General features: G+C 42.3%; 1 protein-coding gene across 1 annotated transcript in view; it reads right to left on the bottom strand.

Moving 5' to 3' along the window:
- Window positions 1-8735: 8735 nt before the first annotated feature.
- The window catches only part of LOC126176955 (mpv17-like protein), a 33107-nt gene continuing 21746 nt past the window's right edge, over window positions 8736-20096 (bottom strand). The window contains exons 3-5 of the mRNA XM_049924163.1: window positions 18571-18683; window positions 17740-17810; window positions 8736-11147 (exon numbers count right to left, since the gene is read on the bottom strand). Of these exons, the coding sequence (XP_049780120.1) occupies window positions 11010-11147; window positions 17740-17810; window positions 18571-18683 (322 nt within the window). The 3' untranslated portion in view covers window positions 8736-11009. The remainder of the gene's footprint in view (window positions 11148-17739; window positions 17811-18570; window positions 18684-20096) is intronic.

Here is a 20096-nt window from a genome sequence, read left to right on the forward strand (position 1 = left end):
GATCGCTGAGGCTATTAAAGATCGCCGGCGGGCGCTCCAGCGTCACAAGCGACATCCCTCCATAGAACACCTCATTGCCTTCAAACGGCTGCGTGCGCGGACCCTCCGCCTTATCCGCCAACGCAAGCAGGAGTGCTGGGAATGGTATGTCTCCACCATTGGCCTCCATGTCTCTCCATCGCAGGTCTGGGCAAAGATTAGACGCCTCTATGACTATCGTACCCCTGTCAGCGTCCCTGCCCTCTCATTGAATGGAGCAATTTGTACTGACTCTGACATAATTGCCAACCGCTTAGCAGACCATTTTGCTCTCAGTTCCGCATCTGTGAATTACCCACTGGCTTTCCGCCCCATTAAAGAGCGGTTGGAACATCGGAGCCTTTCATTTCACATGTGCCAACCTGAATCCTACAATGTCCCATTCACTGAGTGGGAATTACACAGTGCCCTAGCCGCTTGCCCTGATACAGCTCCTGGGCCAGATCGCATCCACTGTCAAATGCTGAAACACCTCTCAGTGGACTGCAGCGACGCCTCCTCGACCTTTACAAGCGTATTTGGGTCGAGGGGAGTTTCCATCGCAATGGCGGGGAAGTATTGTTATCCCCATTTTGAAACCTGGCAAGCACCCATTGGAGGTGGACAGCTACCGCCCCATTAGCCTCACCAACGTTCTGTGCAAGTTGCTCGAACGCATGGTGAGCCGGCGGTTGAGTTGGGTACTAGAGTCTCGCGGCCTTCTAGCTCCGTCTCAGGGCGGGTTCCGTAAAGGCCGCTCTGCCGCCGAAAATCTGGCGAGCCTGGATTCAGCCAAACGTTCGCCCTTTGCTCGCCGTCAGCACCTCGTGGCTGTCTTTTTTGACAAGCGGAAGGCGTACGATACGACATGGCGCCATCACTTCCTCTCTACGCTTCATGATTGAGGTCTTTGGGGTCCATTACCGATTTTCCTACGAAATTTTCTGGTACATCGTACCTTCCGCGTGCAAGTCGCGGCCTCCAATAGTTCCTCCCGAGTTCAGGAGAATGGGGTACCTCAGGGGTCTGTTTTAAGTGTCTGCCTGTTTTTAATTGCAATTAACGGGCTCGCTGCGGTGGTGGGAACATATGTCTCAGCATCCTTGTATGCTGACGACTTCTGCCTCTGCTACAGCTCCGTTGGCATTGCAGCTGCTGAACGTCAGCTGCAGGGCGCTATCCGCAAGGCGCAGTCTTGGGCTGTAGCGCATGGCTTCCAGTTTTCGGCTGCCAGTACCTGCGTTATGCATTTCTGCCGGCGACGCACAGTTCACCCTGAGCCGCAGCTTTATCTTGCCGGCGAACGTCTTGCTGTGGTGGAGACACATCGGTTTTTGGGTGTGGTTTTTGATGCCCGGTTGACTTGGCTCCCACATATTCGGCAGCTTAAACAGATGTGTTGGCGGCATCTTAATGCTCTGCGATGCTTGAACCACACCAGCTGGGGCGCCGACCGATCTACCCTCTCACCGTTCTACCAGGCGTTAATCCAGTCCCGTCTGGATTATGGGAGCCTGGCTTATGGTTCAGCATCCCCATCTGTGTTACGGGTGCTGTCCCCAATCCTTCACAGCGGGATCCGACTTGCCACTGGTGCTTTCCAGACCAGCCCTGTGGACAGCATACTTGTGGAGGCAGGTGTCCCTCCGCTGCGGTTACGGCGCCAACATTTACTGGCCGCTTATGCTGCGCATGTTTGTAGCTTGCCCGGGCATCCTAATTATCGTCTCCTGTTCCCGCAGCCAGTCTTCCATCTCCCAGAACGTCGGCCCCGGTCGGGTTGTACGATCGCCATCCGCGTCAGAGAGCTTCTCTCCGGGCTTGGGGTTTTCCCTCTTCCACCTTTCCGGGCCCCTCTGCGTACTCCCCCGTGGTGTGTGCCTCGCCCTTGCGTTCGGCTCGAATTGGCACAGGGCCCGAAGGACTCAGTCCCTCTGGAGGCCTTCCGCCGCTGCTTTTATTCCATCCTAGCCACGTATCAGGGCTCTGGCGTGTTTTACACTGACGGTTTGATGGTTGCTGGTCGTGTCAGTTATGCTCTAACTCTAGGGGACCACTACGAACAACGATCCTTGCCGACTGGCTGCAGCGTTTTCACTGCGGAGCTGGTCGCCATCTCTCGTGCCCTAGAGTATATCCGCTCCTGCTCAGGAGAGTCCTTCGTTATCTGTAGCGACTCCCTGAGCAGTTTACGAGCTATCGACCAGTGCTTCCCTCGCTCTCGTCTGGCGATGGCCCTTCATGCTCTTGCCCCTTGCGGCCGCTCTGTGGTCTTTGTGTGGACCCCAGGCCATGTTGGGATACCCGGCAATGAAAATGTTGACCGTCTGGCGAAAGAGGCCACCTGTAAACCATCTCTGGACGTTGGCCTCCCGGAGACTGATTTACGAGCCTCCTTACGCCGCAAAGTTTTTGCGCTATGGGACGCAATTTGACCACACCCAATAAACTCCATGCTATAAAGGAGACGGCGACTGTGTGGTAGTCATCCATGCGAGCGAATCGCAGAGACTCAGTTGTCCTTTGTCGGCTCCGCTTTGGCCACACCCGGCTGATGCACAGTTATTTACTGCGAGGACCCTCCTCTATGTCGCTGCGAGGCGGCTTTGACAGTGGCCCACATTTTGTTGGCCTGTCCCCTTTTAGCTGTGGTCAGGCAGACATTTGCGCTGCCTGATACGCCCCCTGCCCTTTTAATAGATGACACTACCATGACAGGCTTAGTTTTGCGTTTTATTCGGGCAGGGGGCGTTTATCACTAAATGTAAATGTTTGTCCTTTTTTGTGTTGATGCCGGCCGCGGTGGTCTAGCGGTTCTGGCGCTGCAGTCCGGAACCGCGGGACTGCTACGGTCGCAGGTTCGAATCCTGCCTCGGGCATGGGTGTGTGTGATGTCCTTAGGTTAGTTCGGTTTAAGTAGTTCTAAGTTCTAGGGGACTTATGACCTAAGATGTTGAGTCCCATAGTGCTCAGAGCCAAGCCATTTTTGTGTTGAGTCTGGCATTTAGCCTACGGTTTTAGACTGAGTTTTTAATGTGTTTCTCGGTGGTTGGCTTTTCCTTTTTTTGTCTCTATGGTCGGCCAACCACTGTCACACTCTGTGTGATTTTTACTTCCTTTTGTCGGGTCTCTGTCTCCGTCCTCTTGTCCTCTGTCGTCTGTCGTCTTTGTCATTGTCCCTTTTTATTCCGTGTGGGTGTTTGCAAGTTTGGAACAAGGGACCGATGACCGTAGCAGTCTGGTCCATTTAATCCCCAAAACCAACCAACCAACCAACTATGGACATATTTGATAAACACAAATTTTCTGCTATTGTGTACCTTTATCTCTGAATTTAAATAAATAACTGTCCATGTCAAACGCCGGCTGTAGTGGCCGAGCGGTTCTAGGTGCTTCAGTCTGGAACCGGGCGACTGCTACGGTCGCAGGTTCGAATCCTGCCTCGGGGATGGATATGTGTCCCATGTCCTTAGGTTAGTTGGGTTTAAGTAGTTATAAGTTCTAGGGGACTGATGACCTCAGATGTTAAGTCCCATAGTGCTCAGAGCCATTTGAACCAGTTTTTGAACCATGCTAAACATTGCTCCCTATCAGTATACGCAATCAACACTGGCTGGTAGACCGTTTCACCTGAATGTCAGAGTACTGATACCAATTGCCTAATGCATTTGATTTTTTGTTTTGTTTTAATTATCCCCAGAAAAGTGTGAATTTTATATACTAGGTCATTATCTTTTTTTTGTTACTTATTTTGAGGGACCACTTAAGTCATTACCTCTCGTAGCTACAGTTCATGATTATTCCTAAAATTATTTTCGATTTATTAAGAATGTGCCAGTCAGAAATGGTGATGGTTATTACGTCTCTACGATCACAGTTACTTAAAACTGTGAAGCCGTTAATGGGAGTTTTGACTTCAGTAGCATTATTCTGTGTCAGATTGTTTTATTAACGTATCAGATGTAGTTTTTTGAAATTAATGAATTTTTAGTTCATAGAGAAAGAATTAATTATAAAGATTATAATATACATGTCGAATTTTGGCTAGTGAAATCTCTTCTTGGCGTCTGTGTTGGGAGAATCTCAGTCTTTCTTACAGTTTTCCAAAAGAATCTGTCTATGACTTCATGACTTGGTAGCTTCAAAACACATTTTAATTAATGGTACCAGCATGGCTCATGTGCTCCAGGCACATCTTAGAGCACACATATCTGTTGTCGCTGAGTGCAGCGCTTCATGGAAGCCGGAAGCGGCGCCCAGGCAGAGCTGATGGCGGTCTGATGTTGGGAACTTTTAACATCATCAACTTTAGCCAGCGCCATGCCAACGTGGACCCTCCGCCATACACCGTCAGGTGGCTTGCGGAGTATGGATGTAGATGTAGATGTAGATGGACGGCGGTGGCCAACTCTTTAGTTCAGCATCGGGGGCCATGTTACTGACAACATGTACAGAAACCAGGTTGTAGTTAGAGTCGAAGCACGTGAGGGAAGCAGCAGCTGGGACGTGTGCGAGACGTGGTCGTAGCCTATTCCCCGATGTTGTTCAATCAGGGAATTAAAGTTCAAAGAGAAGAAATAAAAACTTTGAGGTTTGCGGATGATATTGTAATTTGCTCAGAATCAGCAAAGTTTGACCAAGTTTGTTTTGCACAACGTGCTGGTCCAAAGGTTGGCCACTGTCGTCAACCAAGGGGGACAACCACGGGGGAGAAGACAAAGATGGGAAAGGCTGGCAAATGGAACACTTCTATCATCTTGAAGCAGGAAACATGTGGCAGAACATCAAGGCAACCTGGCGGATGGACGGCTGAAGCTGATAGGCTTTTGCTGTAAGAATTGGGCTGGAGCAGAAGACGGTGCTGGGTTTCGTGAATCCAAGGAATGCAGCATACCTGGGACTGAAGAGCTATTTGCTGTAGTGAGCGACAGGTAAAGGACTGTGTGGCTGCTGTGGTAAGAGCTGGCTGTAGTGCGTACATGTGAGGCAGAGCTGGTCTACCTGAGTCGCCTGTTTCTAATGCGGTGAAATATGAGGAAGAGCCCAGTGTATTTAACCCAGGGCCACCAGATACGACGTGCCGAAATTCACGCGTGCCACGTGTGTGGGCCACGTTCGGGCCAATGCTCGGCCCCTCTCGGCTTTTCTCGTTCCTTCTCGGAAGTACTCTTTACAGGGCAACATTTCGTTTAGTATTGCGGTGTGACATTTTCGGCCGCCATAACTCTTCGGTTCAGCAGAATCGTGGTGTCAGTGCTACTTACCTTTCCTGTTTGTTCGCGCAACGAAATATGTTCACAGGTCTAGTGCTGTTTGAACAAAAAGAAGCATTCTAACAACCTTGTGGCAACAATCCTTTAAAAGCGAATGGCACTGACGGAAGAAATGGATGATGATTCTTAATATGTACTATGCAGTCGCATAAGGAAGGTATACTGCAAATTTGCCATGAAACGACATTACAGGAGCGTGCAGAATTTAAATATTTAATTCACAATGAGAGAGAAAATATTACGATTGACAGACGAGATTCGTTATTACGTACGTCAAGAAGCACATTGTGCCAAATTTGCAGGCGTGCAGCTCGTGAAAAAATTGGTGGTACGAATAGTAAAATAGTCGCACACATTATTCCACAGTCAGTTGCAACAGGTTTTCGAAGGAGCTGAGCAAAGAGTGTGGAGACCTTATATATTAATGCAAAGTACGTGAAGGGCCATTCTTTGAACCATTTTTCGATTTAAAACCCGCTATTCTTGAATTTATTAAGGAAAAAGAAGTGCAGGAAGAAAAATTATGACATCGAAAATGAGTTGCAGACCTCGTATTTTAAGTGTACTTGACTGCACACTGCCCACAGTAAGACATTAGAAGATGAGAAACAACTTCTGTCTGGAAAAAACTTCTTTCTTATTTGTTCGGGATGTATTTAAAAAGAAGGAACTCATTGTGACAAACAGAGTCCAGTTCCCTTAGTTCACTGACGTTAAAGAAAACGCGATATTTGAAGAATTAATTGTGGCCTTTAAAGAATGGCAAGGATAGTTTCCTAAAAGTCTTGAGCACACTGCCAATCTTACATCTGTTACCAGCAGTTTTCGAGATCGTTTGCTGTTTCAATTGACAGCGCCATTATTCAGGTGCAGACGTAACTGATTGACATGCAAAGAATTCCTGTTTTAAGACAAATCCTTTTATGTTGAAACTGTGCAGGACGTCTACAATGCTTTCCTGAGGTAGTGCTTCCACATTTACACAGTAAGGTTGTGAAACTGCAACAATATTTAGATTAACATGTATGAATGAAACACCTTTTTGGATTGTGAAACTAAGTAAGTCACGATTATGTGGTAACCTGAGTGTGAAACTTTGTGAAACTGTGTGCGTCTGTTGTACGCAGATAGTCTGTTCCAGATAAAAGTTATATTATGTCTTCGTGCGTCAAAAATAATTACGAGGGTGAGTCAAATGAAAACCTTAAATCTGTAATAACAAATCGAAATTTCGTGCCGTTATCCTGTAAGTTGGTAAGCGTGCTCCAAACAGCGTGCAGAATGGCCCGTAGGTGGAAGCATAGTTCAGATTCACACATACCGTCGCAGTATCAGTATAAAGATGGCCGCTCGACTTGCGACTTGTACAAGGGAAGAACAGCGTTCTGTTATTCGGTTCTTACGTAGTGTGAAACCTATTGACATTCATCGACGAATGAAGGTTCAGTACAGTGATGCATGTTTGTCACAGCAGCAAGTCTACGAATGGAGTAGGAAGTTCGCAAATGGTGTGACTTCAGTGGAAGATGCTCCTCGTCCAGGTCAGGCACAACGAGTCGTGACTCCACAGAAGATTGCAGCAGTTGAAGCCATAGTAAAGGAAAACCGCCGAGTGACACTGAATGACATTGCAGCATGTTTACAGATTACTCATGGGTCAGCACACCACATTGTGCATGATGTGCTCCAGTTTCACAAAGTGTTTGCAAGATTGGTGCCACGGCAGCTGACTCCTGAAATGAGAGAACGACGTGTTGATGCTTGTGAAGAACATCTTCGGCGCTTTGAACAAGATGGTGATGGCTTTCTTGCAAGAATCGTCACTGGCGACGAAACCTGGGTTCACTTCCACCAACCGGAAACGAAGAGAGCGAGCTAGTAATGGCGCCATTCCTCATCACCAAAACCAAAGAAGTTTCGAACAGAACCATCAGCAGGGAAGGTTATGCTGACTCTCTTTCGGGACGAAAAAGGCGTCATTTTGGAGCATTACATGAGGGACCACTGTCACCAGTGCATCATAGACATCTCCTAAAAAATCATCTGAGGCCCGCAATCAAATCAAAGAGACGTGGATTGCTGTCAGCAGGTGTCGTTTTGCAACATGACAATGCAAGGCCCCACACTGCCTGTGCAGCAGTTGCAACAATCACAGACCTGCATTTTGAGTGTCTGCCTCATCCACCATACTCACCGGACCTTGTCCCAAATGATTTCCATATGTTTGGACCACTCAAAGACGCAATGTGAGGAAAGAAGTTCCGTTCTGATGAAGAGGTAGGCCACACGGTACATTGAGTGGTTGAGCGGACTACCAAAAGAATTTTTTTCTGAAGGAATTTATGCACTTTGTAAGCGCCGGAGGACTTGCATTGAGCGTGGGGGAGATCATGTTGAAAAGTGATACAGCTTTGTACCACTTCTGCACAATAACTAATATTTAAAAAAATATTTTAAGGTTTCTATTTGACTCACCCTCGTAAATAGTACTGAAAATTTGATTTGTTTGTTGTCTACGCTGTTGAGAAATGTGAAATATAAAACCAAGCCGTATGCAATACGACTGTTCTGCCATTTAAATGCGTCGGGTTCGCAGTTTCCCCTTTTCCCCCTCCTCGCGTTCCGACAGCAAGGCCTAGCTGTGTGGCACTCATGCCAGGACAAGGCTCCCGAGCCAAACTCTTGGCCGCCTCTGATTTAACCGGAGAATACCACCAGGAGGAAGTGTGCCTAGCGAAAATTCAATTGTCATTGGTGTTGGATTTTATTGCTTCACCATTCTGATATTCTGTGCACTCATTAGTTCTATTGTGAGTTTCGGCTCTCTTGATTGTCTGTTTAGTATTTAAATAGGGTGCTGGTTTTCGTTCGGTATTTTCGAAATTTGGTTGTTGGATGAGATTTGTTATTGAGTATCTTGTATGCTGTTACTGTGCGTTGTTGGTTGTGTATCTTAATTCATACCCTTGCGTGTAGCCTGAATGAACTCAGTGGGTCTGATTTATTGACATTTTGTCAATTGTATTAGATACTACTTTGTTGTTTAATTGTGTATTCATTTGAGCCTCTTTGTTGTGATGTTGATTGATTCTGTTGGTGTTGATTAAAAATGCTTTATCTTTTTTTAGTCTGTATATCACACTGTTTTTGTGAGTGCTGAGTTATTTGGTCTTTACTTATTCTGCACATGCTCTGGACTGTTTGTAGTCGTCAGTAAAATGAATCAGCTTCGTTTAAGAAGTTACATCAAAACAACCTCCAGCCACTTACCGTTCCCATTAGTTTATGGACCACCAAACACCGCTCCTGCACAAGAAAATAATAACATGGGTTTTAAAAAAGTGGGTATTGTCATAGTAGAAAATAGACTGCCATGGGGTGTACTGCATACAATAACGGAGAAATGAAACCCATAAAATTTCGAAAAAGTTTAATTATCAATTTATATGCTATACAAGGATATGAAATATGTAAATATTGTATGTCATATATTGGTTTAACAATAATTTTCATACACAGACAAAATACTAACAGCCCATATTTTATCATAGCCTTCAGTACATACAGACAGAACAATGTATCAGCCATGAGTGTAGAGATGACTGTGGACCAGTACATCCACAGACTTGGTTCCATTCTTTTAAGTATCTCGGTTTAGTTCTGATCCTTATAAGACAGTTACGTTACTCATTTTCTCCTCTGCGTCCAACATTTCAAAACTTGCTCTCCTCCCTATCACCTTTGTGTACATTGAGATGATTTTCAAGTTGACATATTATTTAGTCCTGGACTTACATCGACAGATTTCATTGAGTTGCTGCGAATGACTAATTTTCAGGATGTTCTAGAGCGGATGAAATGACATGGTAGCCAAATGCCACTAACTCAGATTCCATTAGAATTTCGAGTATGTCAATTCGGTGTTCCCTGTCCCAGTTTTATAATGATTTTGTTCGTAAATGCGGCTCTAATCATAGGTTACTTAGGGTCGTTGCTCGATGTTATTATGGGCGTTCTTATGTGTATTTCTCAGAGGGAAGCAAGAAACAATAAGCCTTTATTTTAGGAATAACATAAGCACAATGATTTTATTTGATGGTAAAAGCAGAGTAGTACAAAATACTTTTGATAAAGAATTCTTGTGCTTGTGAAAATTGTGCGATGTCTATAGACAGGATGAAAAATCGTCCCACTGATTTTGCCAAAGACAAAACGTTGTACAAACATTTTTAAAACGCTCTTTTCTGAGCTATATGACTAAAAAAGCAGATTTCATTTGTGTCATGTGGTAAGTGAACGTATTAGAAAATGTATATACAGACATTGTGCGGATTGTCATAATACCCTTCTGTAGATAAAGATTCAATTTTTCGTATAATATTATTAAAAGTAGTTTGTGCAGAGGTTAAAATGTTTGTGCTGTAAAGGAGAGGTAAAGGAGATATGTATATTTTATTATTTTCTAGTGAATACCATTTCGAAATGTCATCTTCCCTTTAAAGATAAGTTTATTGCGCAGTGGTGCCAACATGTAGGCTGTCGGGTCCTTCTAGTACATTTAATAACGATAAATGAATACTTATGGAATTTGTGGGGGCTGCATTACATATTTCTGTTATTGGTCCTTTCGATGCTGAAGAAAATGTCGAAAATAATCGACTAGTATGCCTGAGTTAATTTCCTCTCTTGCTGTGTTCGTCTGATTAACAGATGGTTCAGTAAACCGAATAATGAGTCGTTTGGTTCATCTCTCCTGTATAAGTGCAAAGCAAGTTATTCATAACAACACCCCAGAGTCCTTCATGTTCCTTTCACAAGGCTCAAACTACACCAAATAGCGAAAATCTAGGAGGCTGTATTTTCAGTCACATCAATTCTATGACTTCGTAAATTCTATCATCGCGAACGTAGTGAAAAATGCGTTAGTATAATTATATTGTCTTCTCTGAGCAAATTATCGATAACTTCTGATAGTAAATCATCCGTTGTAGATCTTAAATATCGGACTGTGGATAGTTTCCTTCTATATACAAGTCTGATTATTCTACGTATGTGTCAAGTCGTGGGACACACACACTGAAGGTCAAAATTTGGATATAGCGACTCTTCAAAGCTAAGGGTTATTTTTTTGAATAGCGATTTATTCTCATGCTGGGAAGGGACGCTATTCTAAGTACGTATCTCTGGGGCTTAGACGTAATAGTGGCAATGAGAGAGAAAGGAACTTCGGATATAGCGGATCATACGATTTTCAGATATGTATCCGCATAATTGTTTTTAGACACCGAAATTAGTTACTAATGCTCCTGTTTTACGGAAAAATGAAAATTGTAAACGCTAAGAAATTGGCTACAAAAATTTCCCTGCATGTGGTTTAACTAGCCCACTCCAAATGACCTGACATAGAGAACAAGTGGGAACTAAATAATGGACGATTGTCGACGGTAGCTCTAAATTTACTTGCGTTAGTATCCCTTCATTACATATATCATGGCTGCATTTATCCTAAATCTACATGCAGGTAAGTATTACACGCGAAATGTAATTCAGTTATTCTCACAAGTATCAAAACAGATATGGAATGGAAGATCGTAGGTAATGTGGCTCTTCAGAGTCGTCCGCATATCCTGAAGGAACGGCAGGTGCTTTCATGTGCAGCATGACGTGTAGCGTAGCAGACGAGCCACTCCAGAGCACTAGATGGCACCAGCTGTGCTCTCAGTAGTCCTGCCGCTTGAACCAGCAAAGGATATTGACCCAGACGAGCGCACACGAGCCAACGTAGATGACACGCGCCGCTGGAGGCACCCACATGAAGTTGACCAGCTGGGCCGGCATCCAGAACAGGCAGCTCGTCTGCGAACACACCATTCGAATGAACTTGATTCATTCAAGGTAATTCACTATTTTCTCTGCATGTCTCGTGAGAAACTTCATGAGTTCGTGAGACACATATTTATACACTACTGCTCATTAAAATGGATACACCAAGAAGAAATGCAGATGATAAACGCGTATTCATTGGACAAATATATTATACTAGAACTGACATGTGATTACATTTTCACGCAATTTGGGTGCATAGATCCTGAGAAATCAGTACCCAGAACAACCACCTCTGGCCGTAATAACGGCCTTGATACGCCTGGGCATTGAGTCAAACAGAGCTTGGATGGCGTGTACAGGTACAGCTGCCCACGCAGCTTCAACACGATACCACAGTTCATCAAGAGTAGTGACTGGCGTATTGTGACGAGCCAGTTGCTCGGCCATCATTGACCAGACGTTTTCAGTTGGTGAGAGATCTGGAGAATGTGCTGGCCAGGGCAGCAGTCCAAAATTTTCTGTATTCAGAAAGGTCCGTAGAGGACCTGCAACATGCGGTCATGCATTATCCTGCTGAAATGTAGGGTTTCGCAGGGATCGAATGAGGGTAGAGCCACGGGTCGAAACACATCTGAAATGTAACGTCCACTGTTCAAAGTGCCGTCAATGCGAACAAGAGGTGACCGAGACGTGTAACCAATGGCACCCCATACCATGATGCCAGTATGGCGATGACGAATACACGCTTCCAATGTGCGTTCAGCGCGATGTCGCCAAACACGGATGCGATCATCATGATGCTGTAAACAGAACCTGGATTCATCCGAAAAACTGACTTTTTGCCATTCGTGCACCCAGGTTCGTCGTTGAGTACACCATCGCAGGCGCTCCTGTCTGTGATGCAGCGTCAAGGGTAACCGCCATGGTCTCCGAGCTGATAGTCCATGCTGCTGCAAACGTCGTCGAAATGTTCGTGCAGATGGTTGTTGTCTTGCAAACGTCCCCATCTGTTGACTCAGGGATCGAGACGTAGCTGCACGATCCGTTACAGCCATGCGGATAAGATGCCTGTCATCTCGACTGCTAGTGATACGAGGCCGTTGGGATCGAGCACGGCGTTGCGGAACCCACCGATTCCATATTCTGCTAACAGTCATTGGATCTCCACCAACGCGAGCAGCAATGTCGCGATACGATAAACCGCAATCGCGAAAGGCTACAATCCGACCTTTATGAAAGTCGGAAACGTGATGGTACGCATTTCTTCTCCTTACACGAGGCATCACAACAACGTTTCACCAGGTAACGCCGGTCAATTGCTGTTTGTGTACGAGAAATCGGTTGGAAACTTTCCTCATGTCAGCACGTCGTAGGTGTCGCCACCGGCGCCAACCGTGCGTGAATGCTCTGAAAATCTAATCATTTGCATATCACAGCATCTTCTTCCTGTCGTTTAAATTTCGCGTTTGTAGCACGTCAGTTTCGTGGTGTAGCAATTTTAATGGCCAGTAGTGTATTATGAATTGGCTACAAAGAAGCACGAACTTCCAGCATGCTGGAGAAGCTGTGGGGTCAGCACTTTCTGTTAATCAGTACAACGAAAAATCACTCCAGAGTTGTAAATTTTACTTTTTTTATTCACTCGATGACCAGTTTCGGGCCGAGACCTATTTTCAAATCATGGTAATCTAGTCAAAAATGTGAAACGAAGTTACAGCACGAACGTCTTTGGCATGGTTTTCACATCTTCGGAGATACCATTTTCGCTATGTTACGATGATTTGAAAATGGGTCTCAGCCCGAAAATAGTTATCGAGTGAATTAAAAAAAATTTGCGACTTTTCGCTGGTTTTTCGTTGTACTAAAGAGAAGCAAGTTCTACAACAACCCACCCTTACCTTACCGATTGGCTATCATAGAGGAAAAGAATGTATACTAAACCGTGTTGCCAGTACGAATTGGTCCATGCATGACAGTGCAAGGTACCAGTATGTTCCAAAATTCGTGCGTGGAAATGTGATTCATTATGAGGTCTTATCTCGGGTTATGATGATCACAAAGATAAGGTATCAAGAGCTTTCGATAGCCCTTGGCCTAGCGACCATTTGTCTTACAGCACATAATCAACATTTAAACATAACACATATCCTCCAGCCGAAGCAAGTGGAGCAAATCGATTGGTTCCTTTGCGTTAGGTGTGGTGTACGGTGGATCTTCGGCAGTATATAAAAGCATCATTTGTTCAATGGCGTTTCCTAAGATAACTCGTAAAAAATATTTTTTTTAGTACGAAAAGTACCAATTTTTGTAAATTCTATTCCTGGCAGAACGTCGAATCGTTTGCCACATGTTATTAAGATGATATTTTCTGGGAATTTCTAAAATTTGTTTCGATATCGTTATTCATTGCCGTGATCCAGATGTTCAAAGTCGCTATACTTATGCGAAAAGCGAAAAAAACCGGCTTCTACCCCATTTTGCACACTGGACGACAATTGTCTAAATAACTAACCATAGACGACGGCTAAAATTTTAACTGTGCATTCTTTAGACATTAATCTAGAAGTTATATTTTCCCCTTTTCGAAATTCTGTATGCGTTATCAAATCCCGAAAATTCATGATTTTTGGGTGCGAAAAGTATCAGTTGTGGTGATGGCCACTTCTATAATTTCTATTCATGGCAGACAGTCCAAATTTTTTCTGCATGTTTTCAGAATGATATTCAAGGGAAACTCTGAAAACTTTTTCGGTTTCGTTATCCGTTACCGGATCCAAAGGTTCAAAGTTACCGCATGTATGCAGAAACCGCAAAACCCGGTTATTAGCCGTTTTTGCACCTTGGGTTAAAATTGTCTTAATGATTAACCACAGTAGATGGCTAAAATTTTAAAGGTGTGTTCTTTAGAAATTCATCTAGAAACTCCATTTTCCTGTTTCCGAAAATCTGTATGTGTAACCGAGATAAATCCGAAAAAAGCACAATTTTTGGTTACCGGTACGAGAAGCACCAAGTGTGGGGACAGCCTTTTGTATAATTTTTATTAATGGCAAATTGTCGAAATTATTACCATATATTCTTGAGATGATAATCGGGAACCATGAATTTTTTGCGGGATCATTATCCTTTGCCGAGATCCACAAGTTCGAAGTTACCCTACTTTAGGCAAGTAAGATAGGTGCACAATACCCTGTCTGAGACGTAAATGTAGTGTTAACTGACACAATAAACACATGGAAAATGTTGTAGGGTCATTGTAAGAGTCACCAAACTACGTTTTTGCTCAGTATTTTTTCATCCTGAAACTTTATGACACGCTATCGCTGTATAGTGGCCATTTCAAGCCTATTCAAATACGTCCAGAATGGTACTGCAGTGACAATAAATGGGCTAAACAGTGTTTTAACATGGCTGAAAAAACTTGAAATGACTGCCAAAACTTATGTAAAACTGTAAAGACTGCGAACTCAGTAAAATGTTTCTGATAACATTTTTACTTTTTTAAGATACAAATCATAATCCGGGCGTTTTCGATGAACTGCGATCGATTAGCAAAGTATAAAAAAAAATGAAGAAAACGATCTTGCCTTAACATTATATTACGCGAGCTTATTGATTGTTTATGTGTGTCAGAGTATATAAATGTGTCAGGGTATATAAATGTGTCTAAGTGTATAAATTGTTAAAACTTTACTGACCTGTAGAGTTTGTATCAAATAAGCAGCACACTTTGCTGTAACAGGAAACGAAGGAAACAAGCAAAAAACGATTCCCGTCAGAATACGAGAATGACGAATATGTTCCTCTGACAGAAAAGTGGGAACCACCTGCTTCAGCCTCGTTCTGTCAGAGTCTTTGAAGAGAAACATATTCACCTTTTTTATGCTCCGACAGGAGCTGGTTTAGGACTTATTCTTAGATCTGTCATTCTGTGTCTAAAAGGCAAATATTATATCCCTGTAAAACCTGCAGTAATAATTAGGTGCTGTAGTTAAATAGCAGACATTCTTGTTTTAGACAATTTCCTGGAATTCTGTTTGTGTTAGTTTGATAATTCAAGGGTCAATAGAATTTGAAGTACAACATAACTCACATACACATATAACGGGTGTTATGGAATATTTACTTAGGTTTGTGTACGACTCCTTTGTCTTGATCCATTACTTACCAGCTTGATAAAGCCCCTAAAACCATCATTGTATCTCTCAGTATTCTCTCAGTACTGAATTCTCAAATAATACTTCAGCCAAGCACGTTATATGTTATTTAACGGTCTAATATCGACGTAAGATTTAAGAGTGTCAGAGTATATCTTATGATCTGCTAGGAATGCGGCGTTAATGGCTGTATGTTTTGAATGATACTCATGATGCAGTGTTTACTCAACGAAATCCGTAATTCTGAAGACAGTTTGTGTATGGTGAGATAAGCATAGGCCAATGGTAAAAGGTGTGGATCGCTCTGAATAAATTGCCACAGAGGTATTAAACAGAAAATTTACTGACATAAAAGCGTAAGTTGTAACGTTACCTATGCACTTTCACCAATGGCAATCGAGCCAGAAACTTGCACCTTATAGTGGGACAAATTATTTTGTTTTGAAATGTTACAACTGATATAAACAATGTGGGACTAGGTCTATGTTTGCTGGAACGCAGTGAAGCGTAGTAATTAACGTCAGTGTGTATGATGCTTGAAGAATGGTAGCTAATTAAGATAAAGAACCTTATGTCGTAAAATACTAAGATACCACCATAGCATCATTCTAGGATAATTAAAGATTCCATTACAAAGGATTTTAAAAACTACATTGAAAAGGAAGACTGGATTTCAAGGCACAAAGTGCCAATGTCAGGTTTTACTTATTCTGTGATACGTTATTACAATTTTTTAAAAATTTGTTTCCAAATAAACTAATTAAGTTGAAAAGCCTTACAAAAAACCTAGCATGTCTAGTGTTGCCCGAGTATATTGTAACAAAATTTATATGTTGAAAAGAACAAGTAACGATCAGGGTTAACTTACGCTTTCCCAAAATTACTCAGATGTGTGAAGGTTGTTTACTAAAAAGTCTAGAAGTATGCATATTACATTTTATATGGGTAATTGAGGTAAGCGGTAAATCTGTACGGTATGTAGCACAGCAAGCATAGAGAACAGCTCGCAGAACGAGTTAACATCTCTGCTGGTAAAAAAGAAAATATATGTCTCAGGAAATTGGTGTTTTTAGGAGTCATTTCTTCAATGCAGGAGGGGTAATTGGTTCAGCTTAAAATTCATGAAGTGTGCTGAGAAAGAAACCACCATAAAATTAAGCGAGAGTGCACTCAAATCCACTTCATAATTTGAAGTTAAAATAAAAAATAAACTCTCTCAAAAATAAAAGCCTTTACAGCTTGTCGTATTTCCAACTAGACGCAGAAAGGTTGTTGTCATAAGTTCCACCCATTCTGAAATGTGGAAGGTATCGCTAAATCAAGTCATCTTTCGGGTGGTTAAAATAGATAATAAAAAATAAATAAGAAAGGTAATTGGAATCATATTAAAAATTACCAAACTGTTTTACTGTTGCCGGCCGGAGTGGCCGTGCGGTTCTAGGCGCTACAGTCTGGAACCGAGCAACCGCTACGGTCGCAGGTTCGAATCCTGCCTCGGGCATGGATGTGTGTGATGTCCTTAGGTTAGTTAGGTTTAAGTAGCTCTAAGTTCTAGGGGACTGATGAGCTCAGAAGTTAAGTCGCATAGTGCTCAGAGCCAAGTTTACTGTTGACATCTATTTTTTTTTTTTAAGAAAGTAATATCCTCTCGCATAGTGTTCCACTTTGGCGATAATAATACACCAAGTGAATCGTAATTTGAATTTTAGAATGTTTTTGCAACGAAGAATATTTAGACACCTCTAAATTTTACAAGGCTCCACCTGTTATTCTCTGTGATCTGTCCGACACTTTTTCTTGTGTGAATCAGAATTTTACGTTAGAAAAACTCAGTTTTTACGCAATTGGTTGAAATCATCAGCAACCAGTTGTACAAAAGAAATTTTACTTCCATTACTGGTTTCACGCATTGGTAAAGAAAATAAAATTTCTTATGTGCAACTGGTTGCTTGTTATATCAACAAACAGAAATATACTTGCTGAAGATGGATAAAATGCTTTTACATAATTACTTGTGTAACTAACAAATGACTCACACTATGTTTAAGAAAAAGAATACAAATATTTATTTTGTACAATGCAACAATTGAAGACAGGAGATATTTTCTGAGTGGGGAAAACAATGTAGTTCTGCAAGGTACACTACTACAACCACTGCTGTTTCTGATATACATAAATGATTTCTCATTTAACACACATCTAATTACAGACGATAAAAATGTTATACTAAATTCTAATACTATAGCAGACATTGTAGACAGGCCTAATATGACATAACTACATAGGCTTCATCTTGTAGATGATATGCTTAATGTATGGATATCGGTTTTCTACGAATGGTCTGTGTTTCAATTAAAAAATAGAGCAGCAAAGGAACAGTCATGGGGAAGAGTTAAAAAATAAGACAGAATCTTAAAAAAAATGTCAGTGAGAAGCGAGTAGGAGATGATAGTGGAGTTGCGTACCTTGAATGTTGGCACCAGTTTGTTCCTGCATTCTTCAAACAGATCCTTCTTCCTCTCCATGAGGCTCATACCTGAAACAGTGAAGGTGGCCCCTTCAGTCAGGTGCTCCGACTGACAGCTCGTCTGTCAAAATATTTGTCAAATCTGAAGTAAATTTTATAATTTATTGTTGCCTTCGACAAGAGTAAGTAAGAGTAGAGTTAAAATCTGACTGACAATGATAAAGTGCTGGTCAGAGAATGCAGTTAATTGACAAGCAAGTAGGAGTTACTATGTGGACATACAGCTCTTACGACTATTTTCCAGTGAGCTACTTTTACTGTTTCAAGAGATGCGAAGTAATTTAACGTTTTACATGTGGGATGCTAGAAAGAATATTTTCTAAAATTATTTAATACGGAAAACAAAATAATTGCTATGTATTTGGGAAAGAAGTTTGTGAAAGATTGATTAGGGTGGAGTGGGTCTCGAATACAGTGAGAATTGTTGGCCGGCAGCTGATTTGAAGGGTGTGGAAGAAGTTCAATTTATCATAGTTAAATATTATAGTGGCGGTGCAGAAACGCCCAAATCCACATAAATAGCCCAACAAAACGCGTGAAAGTATGGTTGTTACAGTGTAACGATTCAAAAAGATTTCCTTTTAATGTGCAACGCCTCAACACACGTACACTACACGACTAAAAAAAGTGAAACACCCAGGAGGGGAGGAGGAAACGAAATGAAACTTGCTGGCTTGAGAGGAAAGTTGTTTTTAATGTTTTTATCACACTCAAATTGTGTAATCACCACAAGGCTGTCAGTGTGCGAGATGCGTGAAAGAGTACTCACTGACGTAGAAGGCGACAAGCAGGGGCGGCGTCAGCACGAACTGGTCCAGCAGCATCTTCTTGAGCACCGTGGCCGCCGCCGTGCCCACGAAGCGCCGGTCCAGCCAGCGGTACCTGTCGGCAGCGGACCAAACCCTGTGTCACCACACCGCGACAGACTCCACCACTTCACTGCCGCACTAGCGTTTCTCTTTACTGGACCTTTCTGATTTCAGCTTTTTTTAATGTCTACACCGAATTCATGCTTCAGAAATAGAAACTTAAAGTAAACAAAGGAACTGAGGTAGCGAATGATGAGAGTACCTGAATATGCTTCTGTTTGCAGATGATATCGTCATTATTCAAAAGAATAAAGATGAGCTCCAAGGATCAGTACATCAGCTGAACAAAATATACAAGGAAAGCAATTTAAAAGTTTCTAGTAATAAAACGAATAATGGTGTTCCAGGGAAATATCCAGTCACAAAAAAAAAGGCAGATAATTCTGTTTCAGAAAAATTATCTCGAATCTTTTATTTACCCTATGATACAAGCTTTGATTTTCACTAGGATTTCGAAAATAAAATACAAAAATTTGAAGCTTTCTGTGGTACCATTAGCAGATTATTGACCCATACATGCAAAAAGAGACCACCATGACATCTTATTAAGTGATAACAGCTCCTGTCTTATCCTGCGGAATCAAAGGCTGACTTTCCACAAATAAACAAATAAAAACAAAAAATAAAAAAATTCAAATAGCAGAGGTGAGGTTCCGGACGAGGACGGAGCGCTCTACAAGAAGAGATGTGTTTGGAAATGAAGATAATGGAGCAGAATTAAATATTTTGAACGCGAATGAAAAAAAAAACAGTATGGTGAAAATTGAAGACAGTAGCTCTTGACAATGCCAAGTCATAGGTGGAAAAACAGACACTGGAAGACCTCGGAAAAGATGTGAATGGTTTTATTTGTGAGTTCGAAACAGGCAATGGCCTAATGCTTCAAAGGAAGACGATGATGATCTACTTCACTCTCTAGCTTGATTCGCATCTGATATTTAAACTTATTAATACGTTCTGTTTAATCTACTGCTGTCTCCTTGTATTTCAGTACGTTTTCAACGAAAATTCCCCCAAGATCCTTAGATCGCTGACGAAGACAAGATTAAAATAGAAGTTCTCAAATGCAGAGGAATCCTACTACATCAAAAATTACGCCACATTGTAAATCTTTGCTAGTAAACAGGCATAACGGTTTTCGTGGATGATGTACACAGGAGTGCTGACAATAAGGACGTCCGCTACCCTACCTACCACAAACTTTGCCAAAACCAGACTAACATGCAGATCCTGTCAAGATACGTGATAAGTCCAAGAAAAAGAAGACGTATATTACGACAGCACTTTAAATTCTTAAATTCGATCAGTAACGAAAGGTGTCAGTGAGAGTTTGTGACTGAAATTTGACTTTGTCAAAGGACGGGGTCCATTAAAAAAAACACTTTTTTATTGATAATTTTTTCGGTCACATCTTCTTACGAGACGT

Source organism: Schistocerca cancellata, chromosome 3 (genome assembly GCF_023864275.1).
Source record: "Schistocerca cancellata isolate TAMUIC-IGC-003103 chromosome 3, iqSchCanc2.1, whole genome shotgun sequence".
In the NCBI taxonomy this organism is placed as follows: domain Eukaryota; kingdom Metazoa; phylum Arthropoda; class Insecta; order Orthoptera; family Acrididae; genus Schistocerca; species Schistocerca cancellata.